At 40.8% G+C, this 20,271-nt stretch overlaps 1 protein-coding gene across 1 annotated transcript; it reads left to right on the top strand.

Moving 5' to 3' along the window:
* The first annotated feature begins 16,719 nt into the window (after window positions 1-16,719).
* On the top strand, window positions 16,720-18,536 carry LOC115690960 (3-ketoacyl-CoA synthase 5-like). The gene has a single exon (XM_030617475.2). It carries the CDS (start codon window positions 16,817-16,819, stop codon window positions 18,296-18,298), a length of 1,482 nt encoding a protein of 493 aa, XP_030473335.1. The 5' UTR covers window positions 16,720-16,816; the 3' UTR covers window positions 18,299-18,536.
* Window positions 18,537-20,271: the final 1,735 nt, after the last annotated feature.

Raw genomic sequence — 20,271 nt, 5'->3', positions numbered from 1 at the left:
ATGAACTAAATGTATATAAACTATGTCGAAATTTAATCGACGATAAAACCTAAGAATATAATCACTTCAAGCAGAACCAAATGTACCCAAATTATGCCAAAATTTAATCAACAACAAAACTTGAGAATGTAAATATGCAACACCATAATTTAATAGATGAAGAAGAACCCAAGTACAAAGATGCACGCCGAAATTTAGTCGACGATACGGATCTGGAAACTACAGCTAAAAAACACGTCGGAATTTAATCGACGACGCGAATTTGGAAACTACAACTACAATGCAGGAATTGAAAGATAACATGTTTGTATGTTTGTGCCCAGGGGCTCCTATAGTTGAGCACTAGTATTTATAGTGCTTATGACATAACCACTCGAGAGCAGTTCTTCTGCGGTTTTAGCCATGCTTCCATATCTCCGAGAATCTCGATCCCATGTTCTCATGATGCCACGATCTTATCTTTGGGCGGTTACTCCTTTAAATTTGCGCATTGATCTTCTGCCTTGATCTCTTCTCCATGATCTACTGGACTCCATCACTCTTTCCCCGAGTGATTTCAAATTAGAATATTATAACTATTTCTTGGCGTCTTTCAGACATCCGGTTTTCATTCTGCATTTTAATCGTTAGCTTAATGTTTTATTTTTTCATCGATATCTTTGCCGATTAGTTTTGCTATGACAATCGTCAACCATATGCCGTTGTATATCAATAGTTGATTTATGGTCATTGATGTATATTAATATCTACCACTCTTTTGATCGTCAACAATGGCTCACACACATAATGCTGATAACCATTTGTCTTTAGCCACATGTTCACTCATTTCGATGACCGGGTTAAATTTTGGCACAACCAGTATGCAACCAAAACTCTCGACAGGCTGTTTTCACTACAAAAAAATAGGATTTTTGCGATGGAAATTTGCGACGGGGAATTTTTCGTCGCTAATTTGCGACAAACTTTGCGACGGATTTAGAAATCCGTCGCAAATTAGCGACGAAAATAATCCCGTCGCAAATTTCGTCGCTAATTTGCGACGAAATTATTTTCCGTTGCAACTTTCGTCACAAAATTGCGACGGAATGTTGATCGTCGCTAATTCCGTCGGAAATTAGCAAAGACTAATTTTCCGTCGCAAATGTGCGACGGATTGATTTTCCGTCGCAATTTTGTGCGACAAAGGTAGCGACGAATATTATATCCGTCGCAATTTGCGACGAAAATGAATTCGTCGCTAATTTGTGACAGAAAATTAATTTCGTTATATGCACCCCACCCGTCAATTTCTCTCTCTCAGTAGTAATTCGTCACGTCGCCCGCTTTTCTCCTGCCTTCTCCCTCTTTCGTTTCTCTCAATAAGCCGTGTGCGCAGAAATCAATCTCGGTAAAGCTTTTCCACCGGTAAGTATCGTAGCTAATTTCGTGACTAAACATGCTACTAATACGGTCCTGTCCTTTCTATTCATCGCTTGATGCGAAATTTTTTTTTTATTGACTTTTTTATTCTGTTTTTGTTGTAAATTGGTGGCCGGTCGTCGGATCGGCGACGACTACCAATTTGCGACGGACACACCCGGGCGAGGCCATCGGTCGACCTCGCCGCCATGGCGGCCTAGCCCAGATCTGGCGGAGGCCGACCGGCCTCGCCATGGCCGTCGGTCAACCTCGCCGTTGCCCAGATCAGCCGGTTGCCGGATCGACGGCCATGGCGAGGCCGCTCGGCCTCGCCGGCGTCAATTAGTTGCCGGTCACCGGTCATATAAGAAAAGAAAAATTAAAAAAATTCGGAAAAAATAAAAAATAATTTAAAAATGAATGTTAAGTGATTTTGTTTTTATTTAGATACGTGTCCAATTGAAGGTCTCGCAATCCAAGTGAACGTTGTAATTCTCTTCAAATTGACCACTTTCTGCTACCAAGATTTCAGTCAAATATCTGGGTAAGTCTTTTTTACATGGTAATTTTTTCAATTTTTTAAATTTCAAAGTAATTGTTGCGTGAAAAACAAATTTTTAATTTTCATAATTTTATTGTTTTAATTAACAATAGTAGATATGATATTTTAAATATTTAAAGAGATTTTTTTATTTTAATATAGACACAATGCAAAGAGACAGGGCTTGGATGTATAATAAGAACTTACCTGGACATCGAGGATTGACCGATGAGTTTCGTACTGGGTTGGAACTATTTTTAGACTTTGCTAGTAGTAAATATGAGTTCATGGACGGAAATAAGTTAAGGTGTCCGTGTAGAAAGTGTAGTAATGGTAAATTTCATGTGTGTGATATAGTTAGAGAACATCTTTGTAGATTTGGGTTTACTCCGAATTATTATAATTGGACTTGCCATGGTAAACCATTTATATCTGATGAAGGATATCGAAGAAGTGACCAATTTTTAGTTAGGGAAGAATGTAGCTATTATGACCAATTGAACACATACGAGAGGATGGTGATTGATGCAGCTGGTCAGAATTTTGTTTCAGATTCGAACCATGCAAGTACTAGTTTTACTTCTACACCTGAACAAGTGGGTACTAGTCATGCATCACAATTGGAAGAGATAAGAGTAACGGGTTTTGATGAGAATGTGTGTAATGGAGCTTTTTCATCTAATCAGTTCTGGGAAGTGTTGAAAGCAGCAGATGAACCTTTATGGCCAGGTTGTGACAACCACACTAAGTTATCGGTGATGAAGCAAAGACTGTTAAATATCAAGGCGAGCATAATGTGTCGCAAGATTGCTTCAACTCTTTTGTTGACGTAATGCGAGAAACAATGCCTCGTGATAACAGCATGCCAAGTGATTTTTACAATATGAAAAAGCTAGTGAATAACTTAGGTCTTCCGGTTGTAAGGATTGATGTATGTAGTAGGGGTTGTATGTTATATTGGAGAGATGATGAAAATGCAGAATTTTGCAAATTCTGTAGCCAACCTAGGTACAAGATTAACAGGAGGCAGGGTCGTAATCAGAAGCGTATACCATGCAAGCAAATGTTTTATCTGCCCTTAATCCCCAGATTGCAAAGGTTTTATGCGTCTCAAGCTACTGCCGAACACATGACTTGGCATGCAAATCATGAAACAGAAAAGGATCTAATGTGTCATCCTTCAGATGCAGAGGCATGGAAACATTTTGATAGAACGTACCCTGAGTTTGCGATAGAGCCTCGAAACATCAGGTTAGGTCTCTGTGCTGATGGATTTGCCCCATTTGGGAAATCAGGAAAAAGTTATTCATGTTGGCCAGTTATCTTAACGCCGTACAATCTTTCACCTGGTATGTGCATGAAGACACCTTATATGTTTTTGACATTGATCGTGACTAGGCCGCAAAATCCGAAAAAGTTAATAGATGTTTATATGCAACCATTGATTGAAGAGTTACAACGGCTATGGGAGGAATGTGTCATTACATATGATGTTTCTACCGATCAAACATTTGTAATGAAGGCTGCTCTTCTTTGGACGATAAATGACTTTCCAGCTTACGGAATATTATCTGGATGGAGTACAGTTGGGATCTTAGGATGTCCGATATGTTTGGAGAGATCAAAGTCATTTAGATTAAAACATGGAAAGAAGCTCAGCTATTTTGACTGTCACAGACAATTTTTACCGATAAATCATACATTCAGAAGGAATAAAAAAGAGTTCATCAAGAATAGGATTGAAAGAATACGTCCACCATTGAGGTTAACCGGCGATCAAATTTGGGAGCGGGTGCAGGACTTTTCAACTGTTGTTCAGAACCCTCACGGTACGACTTTTGCGTACGGAAGTACACATAAGTGGACAAAACGCAGTATATTTTGGGATCTACCGTATTGGAATGCCCATCTTATTCATCATAATCTTGACGTCATGCATATAGAAAAGAATATTTTCGACAATGTCATAAATACTGTGATGGATGTCACCGGAAAAACAAAAGACAACTTGAACGCAAGAAAAGATATGAGAGATATTTGTGATCGGCCAACACTAGATGTAGATGCAAGCAGCAGGGGACCAAAACCAAAAGCAGTTTATACATTGGATAGGGAGCAGAGACGAGTTGTTTGTCAATGGTTGAAATCTGTGCGGTTTCCTGATGGATATGCTTCGAACCTCGGGAAATGTGTTGATTTGAATGAATGCAAGTTGACAGGTTTGAAGAGTCATGATTGTCACATATTGATGGAAAGACTAATTTCAATAGCTTTCAAGGAAGTTCTACCGAACTTTGTATGGGATGCCATTACAGAGTTAAGCAATTTCCTGCATGATATTTGCTCGACAGTGTTAAAAGCATCACACATGGAGAAACTGGAGAGAGATATTCCAATTATTCTTTGCAACTTAGAAAGGATATTTCCTCTGTCGTTTTTTGATTCGATGGAGCATCTCTTAGTTCACTTGTCTTATGAGGCCAAAGTTGCAGGTCCCGTCCAATTTCGATGGATGTATCCATTTGAGAGGTAATTTGTTTTCAAAATAAAGTTAAAATTACTTTATTATATATTATGTTCTGATAAGTTTCTTTCTATTGCAACTAGATTCTTATATCATTTGAAGAAAAAAGTGAAGAATAAGGCATGTGTTGAAGCTTCAATATGTAATGCATATATTGTGGAAGAAGTGACAACATTTGCGTCATACTATTTTCAGCCGCACGTGCAGTGCAAGAGGCGGAGAGCAGGCAGAAATGATGAGGGCCCCAGTGATCCCAATTGCAAAGCATTCTCTATTTTCAATTATTTGGGTTGACCAAGCGGCGCATGTCAGTTTTGTTACTTAACAGGCGAAGAATTGCATGCAGCCCATACATATATTTTACTAAACTGCCCAGAAGTCGAGCCATACTTCGTGTAAGTGTAAATTTGCAAATATATGTATTGTGTGTCAAATATTTGCTAATATATAAATGGTATTTGTTACTAGGATTTTCCAAACTTCAATGTGTGGACTACCACCAAATGAGTTCGACCGTTTATGCGATGAACAATTTGCAGCATGGTTCAAAACATATGTAAGTTGCCTATGGCCCAAAATCAAGTTATTTAAATTTTATACATCATTTATTAAAATATATTTTATTGACCTTGCGTGTGTAACCTTAGGTTCACAGTAATCATAATGAACTTGGAGTGCAAGGATTGCTATATCATTTGTCATGGGGTCCACAGTTAAGAGTACGAAGTTGGCCAGCATATTTCATAAATGGATATAATTTTCACACTCAAGAATATGGAATGGGAAAAGCCATAATGAATAGTGGTGTGTGTGTTCGGTCATCAAATGGTGGCAGTTCAAAAGATGATTTTTATGGCTTGTTGGATGAAATCATAGAGATAGAGTACCCTGAACCTTTAATGATGCGGGTTGTGTTATTTAAGTGCAAGTGGTTCGACCCCGTCAAAGGAATGAAGGTGCATACAAAATTTAATTTGGTTGAAATAAATCACAAGAAAAGGTATATGAAATATGAACCATTTGTCTTGGCACAACAAGCAATTCAAGTATGTTATGCATCATATCCTAGTTTGAAACGTGACAAAACTGATTGGTGGGCTGTATGTAAAATCAAAGTACGGAGAAAAATCGAGGAACACTGGAAGGATAGAGCTTATCAACAAGAGGAAGTTTGTAACACGGTTGAAACTGAGGAATATAACATTCCAACTTTACGAGATCCATGTGGAGCAATGATAGACGTGGATCCAACTGAAATTTGCAAATTAAATGTATAAGATGGTTCAGAATCTGATTTTGAGACAGATGATGAAGATGAAGATGATGATCAAGACGAGGACGAAACGAAGACGAGGACGAAGACGAAGACGAGGACGAAGACGAAAACGAAAATGAAGATTAAAATTGTTGTGACAAAACACCTTTAGTTAAATTATTATTGCGACAAGTATTATTTTGGTTGTCATAATTATTATTATTGTTCTTGTTATTATTGTTATTGCTATTTTCATTATTGTTGTTGTTATTATTGTTGTTGTCGATTATTCTTATTAATTTAATTGATTGTCGGAAAATTTGTCGCTAAATGACGACAAGTCAAATATTATTCGTGCGATGACATTTGCGATATTCTATTTTCCATTGGATTTGGATCGTTGCTAATTTCGTCGCTCATTTTACGACAATAACTTATTCGTGGCTACTGTTCATCGAAGAATTATCGACGGAAGTGAAATTCACGGTAATTTTTCGAATCCGTTGCAAATTTGCGACGAATTCGAAAATGTCCTTTATTTTTGGTCGATTTCAGGATTGCATGTGGCTTTGATCGATGTTCGACTGGTTAATTTGTCCATTATATCGCCGATTAAGCGTTCAATGATGATCGGGTGGTTGATTAAGCGTTTATTCAGAAAATGCATTAAAATTGAACAAGTGTAGAAAAATTTAGAAAAATTTCGTGCAAATTAAAAAAAGTCATATTTTGGGAAAATATTAAATTTGTTGAATTTTTTTTTAAAAATTTTAAAAAAACCAAAATTTCAAAATATCACAAAATGGCAAAAAATAACTGTGACCACCTACTTTGAGTGAAATTTAAATTTTTTTAGGTGCCCAAAAAAAGAATAATAAAAAAAAATTCAAAATTTTCAAAATTTTATAAAATGGCTTAAAATACCTGTGGCCACCCATTTTGAGAGAAATTGTAATTTTTTTAGGTGCACAAAAAATGTAAAAATAATAATAAAATAAAAAATTTCAAAACTTCACAGAATGACTTAGAATACATGTGGTTATCCACTTTGAGAGAAAAATAAATTTTTTTAGGTGGCCAAAAAAAAAATTTAATATTTTAAAAATTTCAAAACTTCACAGAATGGCTTATAATACCTGTGACCACCCACTTTTAGTGAAATTTTAATTTTTTTACATGGCCAAAAAAATTAAAAAATACAAAAAATACAAAAATTTCAAAACTTTACAGAATGGCTTAGAATACCTGTGGCCACCCACTTTTAGTGAAATTTTAATTTTTTTAGGTGCCCAAAATATTTTAAAAATAATAAAATTAATTTTATTACAAAACTTCACAGAATAGCTTAGAATACTTTTGGCCACCTACTTTGAGCGAAATTTAAATTTTTGTAGGTGCCAAAAAAAAATTTAAAAAATAAAAAATTTGAAAACTTCACAGAATGGCTTATAATACCTGTGGCCACTCACTTTTAGTGAAATTTACCTTTTTTTAGGTGCCCCAAAAAATTAAAAAATAAAGAAATAACTAAATTTTAAAACTTTACATAATGGCTTAGAATACCTGTGGCCACCCACTTTGAGTGAAATTTAAATTTTTTTAGATGCCCACAAAAATTAATGGCTTATAATGCCTGTGGCCAGCTACTTTGATTGATGATCGTGTGGCCGAGAACGAAGATCATGTCGCTGAAATTGATGTTTCACGGTTGTTCTTGTACTTGATGAATTATCGTGTGGTTTGAAAGTGGATCGTGTTGTTAATTATGGCTAATGTCGGCTTAGCATGGCATATCGTGCTCATATATTGATGTTTGATATCAAAATGAGTGCGATTCATAGTATATTTGTTCGTAGGAAATTGCCCGTCATAAACACTCGGCATTGGCTAATTAAGAGGGAACATTTTCTGCTTCTGAACCAAAATGGTAAGCTTCGTCATGTACGTCATTATGTGTCTGTAATACGTGTTCATATTTGTTTACATATTTGTCTAACCTTCCTACTTGTCAGTATAAACGTGGAGGTCACATGCATAGAAGACCAGCCTCTTCAATGTCCTCGTCCCCGGCCCTTTCCTTGTCTCCTGTCCTTTCATCAAACCCTCAACCACAATATGCTGATGGACAATATGGACACGTTGGTCTTTCCTCCAACGCTCAAGAACATGTTATGGGACTTGGCCACATGCCAACTGAATCTCCTTCAGTTCCATCTCCTTTGGCTCCCTCTCCTTCCGTTCCTCCTTATTATTCAGCGCAACATTCGCATAATGACGGAAACACAGGTGAAGAAGATCAACGATTCATGATATGCCCATTTGGAGATTCGTAAGTACTTCATTTTTTTTAGTATATGTAATATTTATGGCTTTAGATATGGATGTCAACTGAATTGTCGATGTTGCACAATATCCGTATGTTTGCAGATTCACGGATGCTCCATTTGTCGTGAGGGAACTGAATAAAATAGTCAAAAACTATTGGATGGGGCAGTATATTAATTACAGAAGTATTCCACAAGAAGTGAAAGATTTGTGGTGGAATGAGTTCAAGGTAAGTTTTAGATATTTTATTTTCTCACCAACTAAGTTCGGTGTAGTATATTGATGGTCAAGAATGATGTAAAGGGACCAGAACAATTCTTTAGTTTTCGGTACTAAAGGGACCAGATATTTTCCCTGAGATGAACTTAACAAAGTCTATCGTCGAATTGTCTGGTGCATGGTAATAGATATGTGACCATCATAATAACTTTCAGTTTTTCTTGTATTGATTGCAGCGGAAGTTCAGGTGGGCTCAAGAGGAAGAGAATGAAAGTGAGAAGAATTTTTCAGAAGGAAGTCAGTGATTTTATACGAAATGTGATGAATAGAGCAAAGATCAAGAAAGTGAAGCCGGCTTTCATTACAGCTGACAATTGGACGGAAATTAATAGAATTTGGGAAACTGAAAGGAGTCAGCAAATCAGTGAGCTGAATAAAAAGAATCGCTCTTCTAGTTCTAGTGAAGGGTCTGCCACATATGCTGGAGGCTGTATCAACATTGGGGAGTATCGCAAACGACTAGTAAGTCTGTTAAATAAGTTATAAGTTAATTTAATTCAATTACTCATGTTTACATTTTGTAGGCACAAGAATTGGGGACGGAACCGACATTCGCAGCTACATTTGAACGCACATTTCAAAAGAAAGATAAGACATGGATTGGCGATCGAGCAAAATCTGTTAAGGTATGTAAGGTTATACTTTGGGCTTTATGGAAACTAGAATGAAAACCGTGAATACTTTTAATATTTATGGTAGATATATATTTGAAGTTATTTTATTTTCATCTATATTGTTAATGTAGGAAAAATATGATGAACTTTTAATGGGCAATGCTAGTGGTAGTGATGGTTATGCTGCGTCTGAGCCATCAGTTGACAGTATGACATTATGGGTGGAGGCAACGGGTGGAATGAAAAAAGGAAAAATATTTGGGATGAGATCCTTGTCAAGGATGTACATGCCGAATCATGCTGGAACTTCATCATCCAATGCGACTGGTCGAAGGAGGACACGACATGACGAGCAATTGACCCAAGAAGTGAATCAACTGAAAAATATAATTGTAGAGAGGGACGAAGAAATAAATGACTTGAAACAACAAATGCAAATCGTTATGCGACACCTCAACATCAATCGCGGTGAGGTTCCTCCTGTACCTCCCGCCAATCCAACAGGTGATGGGCACAATGATGAGCAACACAATGATGCCGAGATTGATGATGGTGATGATGATGATTTTCTCGGTCCTTTCTAGTTAAAATTGTCAAAATCGGGAGTAAGCTTGCTTCACAATCTTTTATGACATAAGTGCAGTTTCACCTAATATGTTCATGCCCTACAATTACTTTTTGTGCGCAACTTTCTTACAACAAGGTTCTTTACTTGCGAAAAACTGAAAATTTAGAGATCCCAGGATTGCATGCTTGTTAAAAAAAATCATGATATTTGAACATTGTAGAAATACATGCCTTAATTGACTTTGAGTCCTCTCTTCCTGGGAATTGGTGTTGGTAATTCACCTCTCTAAGTCATTAAACTGTTGCAATGCTGTTTTGACAAGGATCTAATTTTTCCTAGGTGACAGGAATACGGTTTACAAGGGTGAAAAAAGTACAGTGGATGTCAAAGTTGACCCATATTCATATGTAAGAACATTGATGTTCGTCATGAAATATTTTTTTGTTAACCTACTTACTTGTTTTTTTATACCTAATTCCACATTCATGCATAAACACTTCTTTTATATTCTGGACTGATTGAATATCTTTATTTATGTATCCACATTTCATCAGGTGTCGACAAAAGTGACTGCTTTTGGTGTCCTGCCGAATACCACAGCTGCCCAATCTTGTGTCTGGTTTGTCGATTTTTCATTTTTTAAGCAGAATCTATGGTTGTCCCGCCTCCTATGAATGTTTTGAATGTATTATAAGATTGGATATCAAATATCATCATGTCAGACTTTGCAACTTTGCATATATCATTATTTTTTTGCGGACTAGCATCTTTCCTTCAGTTACATTTTTCAATTATATGGCATTGTGTCTGGTTTGTTCGTTTTCTGTTTCTGAAGCGGAATCTATGGTTTTCTCGTGTCCTTTGATTGTTTTGAATGTATTACATGATGTTCATTAATGCGTAGCTATTGATATGGACAAGTTTTGATGGTCGAAATGGTGTAAAATTTGCGACGAATATTTAGAGACGAATTTTGCGACCATTACAAGTCGTGGCTAATTTGCAACGAATAAGTAGCGACGAATCAAGTTCGTGCCTAATTTGCGACGAATACATTTTGCGACGAATTTTGCGACGAATTTTGTGATAAATTTTGCGACGAATAAAGTTCGTGGCTAATTTTGCGACGGATTTTGCGACGAATTTTGCGACGAATAAAGTTCGTGGCTAATTTGCGACGAATTTTGCGACGAATTTTGCAACGAATTTTGCGACGAATTTTGCGACGAATAAAGTTTGTGGCTAATTTGCGACGAATAAAGTTCGTGGCTAATTTGCGACGAATTATTTGCGACGAATTTTGCGATGGATAGTGTTCATGGCTAATTTGCGACGAATTTTGCGACGGATAGTGTTCGTGGCTAATTTGGGGCGAATTTTGCGACGAATTTTATGACGAATTTTTTTCCGTTGCAAATTTGCGACGGAAATTTAAATTTTCCGTCGCAAAATTTTGCGACGACCTATTAGCGACGGAATTTTTTCCGTCGCTAAATTCGTCGCAAATTCGATTTGCGACCGATTTTTCCAAATTTTTCGTCGCAAAATTCGTCGCAAAAATCATGTTTTTTTGTAGTGTTTCGAAACATCTGCATTAGGCTTGTTTTTTATGGGCCGAATTTAATGTTGTTAGCTGCCCTGCGCGGTTCGTATTATAGTGCGCCATCTCACTTGCAATAAGCAAGTTCTACCAATATCATCCCCTTTGATTTGGTTGGCTTCTTTGTATATATTCAACATTATCTCGCCACATCACACTTTCTAAGCATGTTGGAATAAGAAATTTTAAATCTCTTGACATGATCATTTGGTGGAAGAGTAAATCTACGAGAACCAAGAAATCGAAGGTACAGTTCAATATCGTACCGAGCTCCTAGATGGATCGATGGCGTGGCTTCTCATGGTCTTCTTTTACCTATTTCATTATTTGAACTCTAGACGGTTCTGTCCTCCATTTTTTCATGCGTCTTAAGCTTTTGGGATCCAGCTTAGGTCTCCCTATTTGATGTAACTCATTAGTTTCGTTAAACAGAACGTGTCAAGATGCACGTGTAATTTGTGGTGTGGAGCAGTTAATGTATTCTAATTGACTCATAACTCGTTGGCTTAACCTTTTGAGTGAAGGTGGGTCCAACTGGAGATATTGATGGGCTCGAACTTATGCTCCTTCTAGGCGATCACTCGGGGCAAGATATTGGGCTTTTGTTGTGCGTTCCTAACAAATGATATCAGAGCAGCTGGTTGATTGGTGTCATACTCCCAATGTGTATCAAATTGTCGAGTTAGCTTAAATCTTTGAATGAAAGTGTAGATGTATTGACGGGTTCGGATTGAGTAGACCTGTTAAACGGGTTGGTCGGGTCGGGTTTGGGTCGGATCATAAATGGTCCGATCCAAATTGACCCATTAACCCGTTTATGACCCATTTATTCGTAGTGTAAATATCCCGACCCATACCCGACCCGACCCATATTGCTAAAACACTTTTATATTTAACCTAATCTAGGAATACTTGTTTCTTATGATTTTTTTTTTAAAATTATACTGCTAAAACATTTTATGCAATACAAAAATAGTGAAAATTTTTTATAATTTTTTTAAAAATTAAGGTTTTGTTTGTTTTGCGAAAAATGCGACATTTCTAGAAAATATTTTCCATAAAGTCATTATCCAAGAAAATAAAAAAATTTCTGACGTTTGGCTGAAACCTGAAAATAAACTAGAAAATATTTTTCAATATTTGGTATATAAAATCTGATTTGATTTTACTTTGTGCATTCATTTTAATAATATTAATATTTTTTATTTTTTAAATCGAATTTTTAATTATTTTTTATTTTTTATTTTTCTTTTTCGTGTATTTTTGGCCGATCGCCGTCCGCCGTGTCTGGCGACCGACCACAGGTGAGGCTCTAGCTCGCCCGATTCAGGCGAGCCGAGCCTTGCCAGCCTCGGGCGAGGCTCCACCTCGCCAAATTCGGCGAGGTCGAGCTTGCCCGAGGCCGGCGAGCTCAAGCTTCGCCGACCTCTGGCGAGCTCGTCCCGCCCCGGTGGCCAACCACAGGCCGAAATAAAAAAAAGAAAAAGAAAGAAGAGAAAAGAAAAAAAAAAGAAAATCAATTAAATTTCGATTTTTTTAAACATTTTTATAAAGAGGGAGAGAGTGTGTGGATGGGTCTAGTGGGTGGGTTGGACATGGGTTCCAAACTCAACCCATTTAGACCCATTTATCTTTAAACTTTAAAATTTAAAACCCATTTATGTAACGTCCTGAATTCGACCCACTTCCGGGATTAATAAAATAGATGATTATTTCTCATTTTGTTTTAGTGAGTCTCACCCGGAGCTGAACATTCTCGGGATACTGACCGTTAGGGAATGGCTAACTAGGAAAACGGTGCGTGGACCCAAGAACTCGACCGTGAATCGAGTCCGATTCCGAGAAGCGACGAGGGAATATTTTGTGCCGACAAGGGCCGGTCTAAGGGGAGTGACGGATTTGGTTTGACCGACGTCGTACGATCGGATAGCGGGTGATTCCGCGTGACCGAGAGTACGCACGGCAAACGATCCCGAACTTACCCCGGACGACCGCGACCCCTGGGACTAGTGATAAATTCTCGTGTTCTCTGGGAAATCGGGACCGTCATGACTCGAGTAACCCTAGGTTGATACGTGTAACCCCTAAACAGCCGCCCGTTAGTGAGAGACGCTAAAACTGCAAATTGAGTTAAATCGATCGTGGAATTTAGTCCGGACTTCGGTGTCGATTTTCGTGGGCGTGCGCGACTAATTTTCAAGGACGACGTCATTTTTATGTGGCCACGCATATTTGGGATCGATAGAGTCAAAAATTGGAAATTTGACCCGGGACCGGAAAATTACCGTTTTGCCCCTAGGCTTAATTATAGGGTTCCGAATTTTGAGAGATATTTTGGGGGTTTTATATTAGTTGTTTCAGCCCAATAATGTTGAGTATGTTGGACAATTGAGCCCCTAGATGTTTTGGAGGGAATGAATCTCTACCCTTAGATTGAGGACACGATGGTGATTGTGTCAAGAGTGGTTCAACCACCCCACCAAGCCATTTTGGATAAACACTCTAGTCTCTCTCTCTCTCTCCTTCATTTCCCCCTACCCAAGCCAGCCGGTCACTCCCCCTCTCCTCTCTCCCCTCTCCCGCGAGCTCCTCCCCTCCCGGCCTCATGCCGCCGCCGCTCGCCGGAGCCGGTGCCGCCGCCGCCGTGTGCCGCCGTTCACCTCGCCTCGCCACCACCATTCAGCCGTCTCTCTCTCCCTCTCTTCCTCCCCTTCTCGGCCACGTGTGCAGCCCCCACCGTGGACGCCGTCCGCAAGCCATTGCCGCCGGTGTCGCCGCCATGAAGGCCGCCCGTCGCCGTCGCTTGCCCCGCCGCTGTCCAGCCGCCCTTGCCACTTGTTTAGCTTTGTTTGGAGCCTAGGATTCCAAGTGAGTACAACCCTAAATCATAATTAGGCTAATGTGTGTTTCTAGATGTGTTTTAGGGGTTAATTAGGGTAATTTAGGGGTTAACTTGTGGAGGCTGTTAGGGGCTGATTTTGTGGTGCATTTGGTGGCTTAGCGTGATGTTGTAATCGAGGTTTAGTGGTCTGTGGTGTGCTGAATGGTGGCTGAGCTTGGGCGCATTGATTCGAGCAAAATTGTGGAATTGGCGGGTGAAATTTGTGATCCTCATGGTGGCTGTTTTCATGGCAATTTTGGTGGTCTAATGGGATGATCTAGAAGTGATTTGATGGCCTAAGACGGACTGTTTGTGGCTGGTTAGTACCGGGATTTAATTGGACAAGGTGCGATCGATTTGGGGTTTAATGGTGTAATTACCGGAAATGTTGGACTGACTGAATTCGTGGCTGAATTGTCCTTGATTGTGATTGATTTTGTGATGCCATGCTATGTGCCTAGTGTGACTAAGGTTGGAGTAGCTTGGGGGGCTTCAAGTGCGCAAATTCATGTTGGTCCAATTGTGTGATTTATATGCGTAAATTCTGTGCCGAGTTGTGCCATGGCTGGAAATGATGATTTGATTAATTGGGCTTGTGATTCATCGAAGTGAGCATGTTGTGTTGTGAATCGAATATGTGGCGTTATGCAATTGAATGCTCGCTGTGAAATTCGTGAGTGCCCAAGTGTGAACTTTATGGCCATGGATGTACATCTCGAGCATTGGCATGGCATGTGCATATATGAGTGTGCACGAATGACACGCGTGTGTGATCACCTAAAATTCCCTTATGCGTTTTACGCGGGGTTCAGATAACAATTGGTGTTTGTGAATGAGTGATCACATAAAGCCCTGATGCGTTTTACGCAGGGTAGTGAACCCGTCCTGAGGCGTGTTACGCTGGACGATGCCCGGATTACCGGAACATAACCAACATGATGCGTTTTATGTGGGTTATGTGTCATGAGCCTGATGCGTTTTACGCGGGCCGAAGATTGATCTCGAAGTGATGGACCTGATGCGTTTTACGCGGGTCGGAGGAGAATTGATAAATTGCAAGTGTGCAAGAGTGCAAGAGTGCGAAATGCATTGATGAAGCTTGAGCATGGGTGTGAGCACGAGCATATGCATGACATGCGTCGTGGCTGAGTGATGTTCGTATATGTACCATGGTTAAGTCCTGTGCTGTTGTTGTGAATTTGTGAAGTGCCTAACCTGCAGGGTCAAGTAAGTATTGGATTTGGGCCCGAGGGCCTGAGTCAGTTATGTTTCGACTTGTGTGATTGTTTAGTGCTCATCAGGAGGTGCATGTTAGCCTAGTTTAGGTTTAGGGAACCTACTCGCTGAGATTTATTCTCACTGTTGTGTAAATCCAATCTTTCAGACCCCCGACCCTGAGGATGCCTGAAGTTCCGGTACGTTTTGGGATTCCGCATCATATAGAGCGGACGAGGACGGTACACCCCGTAGGGAACGGGGAGTCGTGCATTAGGCATTATACTTTAGTATGGGTGGATGTGGGGGAAACATATTATCAGACCCACGAGTATGTAACTTGGTGCTTCAGGGACAGTCTCGGAGAGTATGGTCCTCTCCGAACTTTTGATGTCCCGTTTACCGGGTTGGGCACGAGGTACCCCCGGTGCCTCGATGGAGAGGTGGTTGATCCTGGTTCTTCAGCTGAGGAGAGTGCGAGCTCTGATGGTGTACCCGTAGAGTACGAGGTTGATGAGCCCGATCCGATGGACTTGGAGCTAGCTGACGGGGACGCTGTCCCGGAGCCGATGGAGCCGGATGATGAGTAATCGGAGCCGATCGAGGAGGACCCCGTACCAGAGGCCGAGCTTGAGGATATGGACTCTGAGGAGGAGGCCGCAGAGGCTGAGTTAGAGTCGGACTCATCAGATTCTGAGGAGGAGATGCCTGATAGCTCTTCGTCCTCGGGGTCTTCTGATTCCAACCCGGACTGGGCACCGTAGGGCTTAGCTTTAGTCTCAGTCTGGTAGGGCCAGTACCTTTTTGACCGGAGCCCCACCTTAAGTAGTAGACTGACCCCGGGCCGCTTACCCCTTTTTGATAGTAGTGGCCATTGACCCGCTTTTGATTTTTGAGGTTCATGATGTATATGAATATTGTAAAGGTTCTCCCTGGCAATGCAAGCGTGTATTTGTTTATATTGATGGTTGTGCGGCTATCCTTGGTTATGTGAATTATTGTTTGGGTGTTTGATATTTCCGCTGTGTCTTGTTCTCTGTCGTTTGGGCGTTGGGTCGGCGACGCGTCCTGGGATGTCGCATCGAATCGACCTTTGCGAGGGATGTGGTGCGCCACGGGGTTCGGGGCGTGACAATTTAAGGTTGACTCTTTAAAATTAAAGTGACCCATATATGACCCATTTATTTTTAAATGGGTCATATATGGGTTTAAAATCCATTTTGACACCTCTAGGATTGAGGCTCCCTCTTGACAATCTTCCCGGACAAGGTAACGGGCCTTATTGCGTGCTCCCAACATAATGAGCCTACACAAAAACATTTATAAGCTTTTAGTGCTCGAAGGTATTAAGTCGGAAGTAGTAGTTGGGCGCATCTGCCAACCGCAATAATTCTTATAAAAAGGAAAAAAAAGAAAAGAAATAATGATTTTACTAGGCAGAGTCAACACGCAGAAACTCATTTAAACCCCTATTTATTCAAGAGGGAAACATCATCTCTGTCCATGCATTGCATGGCATTAAATCCTTCACATCCCTCGAGTAATCACAAGTCTGAAACCACCACCACCACCACCACTCTCGCTTCTCTCAGTCATTTTACTCTGAGTCTGATCTGATGGACTCTCTCTCCAAGCTTGGTGATGATGATGACCATGACCATTACCACGACCTTCTTTGGCCATCAATCTCAAAGCACTTTGTCTCCATTTTTCTTGATCTTGTGAGACTCTCCTTCCTTGCAACCCTTCTTGCACTTGAAACCCACTTTCTCCTCCATAAATGGGCACCCGTCTTCCATTACCTCTTCTTCTCTTGCTTCGTCGCCTTCTTCACCCTCAAACGGTTCGTTTCCGGCCCCGACCAAGTCTACCTCGTGGACTTCTCGTGCCTGAAGCCTCCAAGCTCCTGCAAGGTCCCGTTCACTTCCTTCTTGGAACATGCGTCGATGATCAACATCTTCGACCGGGAGAGCATCGACTTCATGGCCAAGATCCTCGCTTCCTCAGGCCAAAGCGAAGAGACGTACCTCCCTCCACAACTGCACTACATTCCTCCCAAAACCGACTTCCAGGATTCCATCAAAGAAGTCCACATGGTGCTCTTCCCGGTCTTGGACGACCTCCTGGAGAAAACCAACGTGCACGCTCGTGACATCGACATACTCATAGTGAACTGCAGTGGCTTTTGCCCCTCGCCATCTCTCTCGTCAATCATTGTCAACCGGTACTCCATGAGGAGCGATGTGAAGAGCTTCAACATCTCGGGCATGGGCTGTAGCGCCTCCGCTCTCGGTGTCGACATGGCCAAGAGTCTCCTTAAAGTCCACAAGGACTCGTACGCCGTCGTCTTGAGCACCGAGATCTTGTCGACCGGCTGGTACTCGGGCCGCGAGCGGCCCAAGTTGCTCCTCAACTGCCTCTTCCGCATGGGAAGCGCTGCCATCTTGCTCACCAACAAGCCGAAAGCCAAGAACGCCTCCAAGTACAAGCTCGTCCACTCTCTAAGGACCCAAAGAGCCTTCGAGGACAAAGCTTACTGTTCAGCGGTCCGCGAAGAGGACGCCGATGGGAAACTCGGGGTCGTCTTCAAGCGGGACTTGTTGCAAGTCGCGGGAGAGACACTCCGGTCCAACATGACGCTCCTTGGGTCGAGAGTCCTACCGTTCACGGAGAAATTCTGGCACGGCCTCTCGGTCTTCCGGAAGAGGTTCATCCACAAGTCGTGCGAGATTTACGTGCCCAACTTCAAGACCGTGGTGCAACACTTTTGCTTGCCGACCTCGGGGCGGCCGGTGATAAGGGAGATCGCGAAGGGGCTGAAGCTAGGAGAGGTGGACATGGAGGCTGCTCTGATGACGCTGTACAGGTTTGGGAACCAATCGTCGTCGTCGTTGTGGTACGAGCTGGCTTACATGGAGGCCAAGCAGAGAGTGAAGAAAGGGGACAAGGTGTGGCAGCTCGGGATGGGGAGCGGGCCCAAGTGCATCAGCCTCATCCTGGAATGTGTTCGGCCGATTCTCGGCGAGTCCGAGAAGGGTCCATGGGCTTCCTGTATTCAGGAATACCCGGTCGCCATCGATGAAGTTGTCGTTACTTGACTGTCAACGTTCAAATCAGTCGAGCACACTTTTATTAAATTGTCGGTCATTTTCAGGGAGATTTTCTCGACACTTTTTGGAATTAAAGTCACGGACGAGGGTTTCCTTCTCACATAAGATCGATTGTTTAACGAATGAGTGTCCTGATGGAACATTTTATTTCTGCATAAGGTCCATGTTGATGAAGATAATGAATGTTTGGTGACCGCAAGAGAGACCACATTTCACTTTGTTACAATCGTGTCACTGTTTACATCATTTTCTATCTAGGACCTAATCTCGCGCTCGGACCACCATGGATATGCTTACGCATAAATGTGATTTTGACTAGGCTAAAGGTAAAAACTTAGCAGGTGCAATGCGGATCAACAAATCGAAATGTTGTGTGGCAAAACGAATGGATTCTAATTCTCCTAGAACTCAAAAATCCATGTCAACTTCTCAATGCTCAATAGGGATGACTCGACATGACACGGCACGGCGAATCTCAATCCATCTATCGAAATTTGCTCATACTCTTTGACCCGTCACGGTTTCATGACAGGAAAATTGACGATTGACCAGCCATCACACTATCAAATTGCTCTAGTGGAATGGACCTGGATGTATATGAATTACTGTGACGGAAGAAACTGATGATCTGATGACCCCCGTACCGTCGGTCCGAAATTCAATCGCCGGTGGTGGTGATTGCACGTGAGTCCTTGCTATCTAGCTAGTGCGGACCGTGCAGTGGAGTTATATGCTCCACATAAATGTTCTGATCTCCAATTCAGCAACCGGGCCCGAACTTGAGTCATGTCAGATTACTCTTAAAAGAAATAGGCATAGGAGCGGAATTCTGAGTCGAGTCGAGTAGACACGATTCAATGCTCGAGCTCGTTTCAATTCTAATGTCCAAGGTGCAATAGAACTTGATTTTTCAAGCACAAGTTCGACTCGACTCGACTCAATCAATCAATAAATTTTACTCTCAAGTTAAATTCCAAATTAAGAGCTCGAATTTTGAAATACACTGTCAGTGAAGAACTAATAATTTTATCTATTTGTAAATGCTTAAACATAACTAAGATACAGAAAAAAAAATTGCAGTTATTCAATTAATCTTACAAGCTGCTTGAGTCAAGTATTTTGAAATTCAAGCTCGACTCAGTTAAGTACTTGATCTATTTGAACTCGAAAATAATTGACCCGAACTCGAGTAATTTGTTCTCGAACTTGAGTAATCCGTTCGTCGAACTCGAGTAGATCATAAGCAACTTGACTCAGTTACGCCCCCTATTGCTAGGATTAGCACACAAACACAACGAAATAGAGAATAAAGACAAGAAAGAGAAATTGAGACACAATATTTATCTTGGTTCACCCTTAAACTAGTACTACATTCAGAGAGGATTCCATTATAATTAGTCATCTTACCTCTTTATTGCCACTCTCGATTACAAAAGAAAGAGATTATATATACTAGGTAGCTATTCATGGGCACAAGTGCAAACTATCAATAAAATACGGACCATAACTATAAAAACTCTCCGACGTCGCGGCACTGCCCCCTACGACCTTTGTCGGGACGGCCCTCTTGAACTCATATACCTTCTTGTCGATGGGAAGTATGAATCATCATCAACTAGATTTAAAAAAAAGGAAAACACCACCAAAAACCCCAAACTATGCCACTTGTGATAAATTTACCCTGAACTTTTTTTTGTGACACGAAAAACCTAGGGAAGAGAGAAGAAAGAAAAAAAAGGAAAAAAAAAAAGAAAAAGGAAAAAGACGAAAACGCCCTTGGGCCTAAGTATTGTGAGGTAAATGTGTTATAAGTGGTATAGTTTTGGGGTTTTTCGTGTCACAAAAAAAAGTTCAGGATAAATTTGTCACAAGTGACGTAGTTTGGGATTTTTGTTGGTGTTTTCCCTTAAAAAAATTTGGAAAAATGAAGTGCAAGATTTGGAGAATAGAGAGCTTGATAT

This window comes from Syzygium oleosum, unplaced genomic scaffold (genome assembly GCF_021117445.2).
Source record: "Syzygium oleosum isolate NSW1041296 unplaced genomic scaffold, Sole_v2.1 Sole_v2.25, whole genome shotgun sequence".
Lineage (NCBI taxonomy): Eukaryota > Viridiplantae > Streptophyta > Magnoliopsida > Myrtales > Myrtaceae > Syzygium > Syzygium oleosum.
The sequence above is the reverse complement of the archived record's forward strand: the minus strand, read 5'-3'. Positions and strand labels throughout refer to the sequence as shown.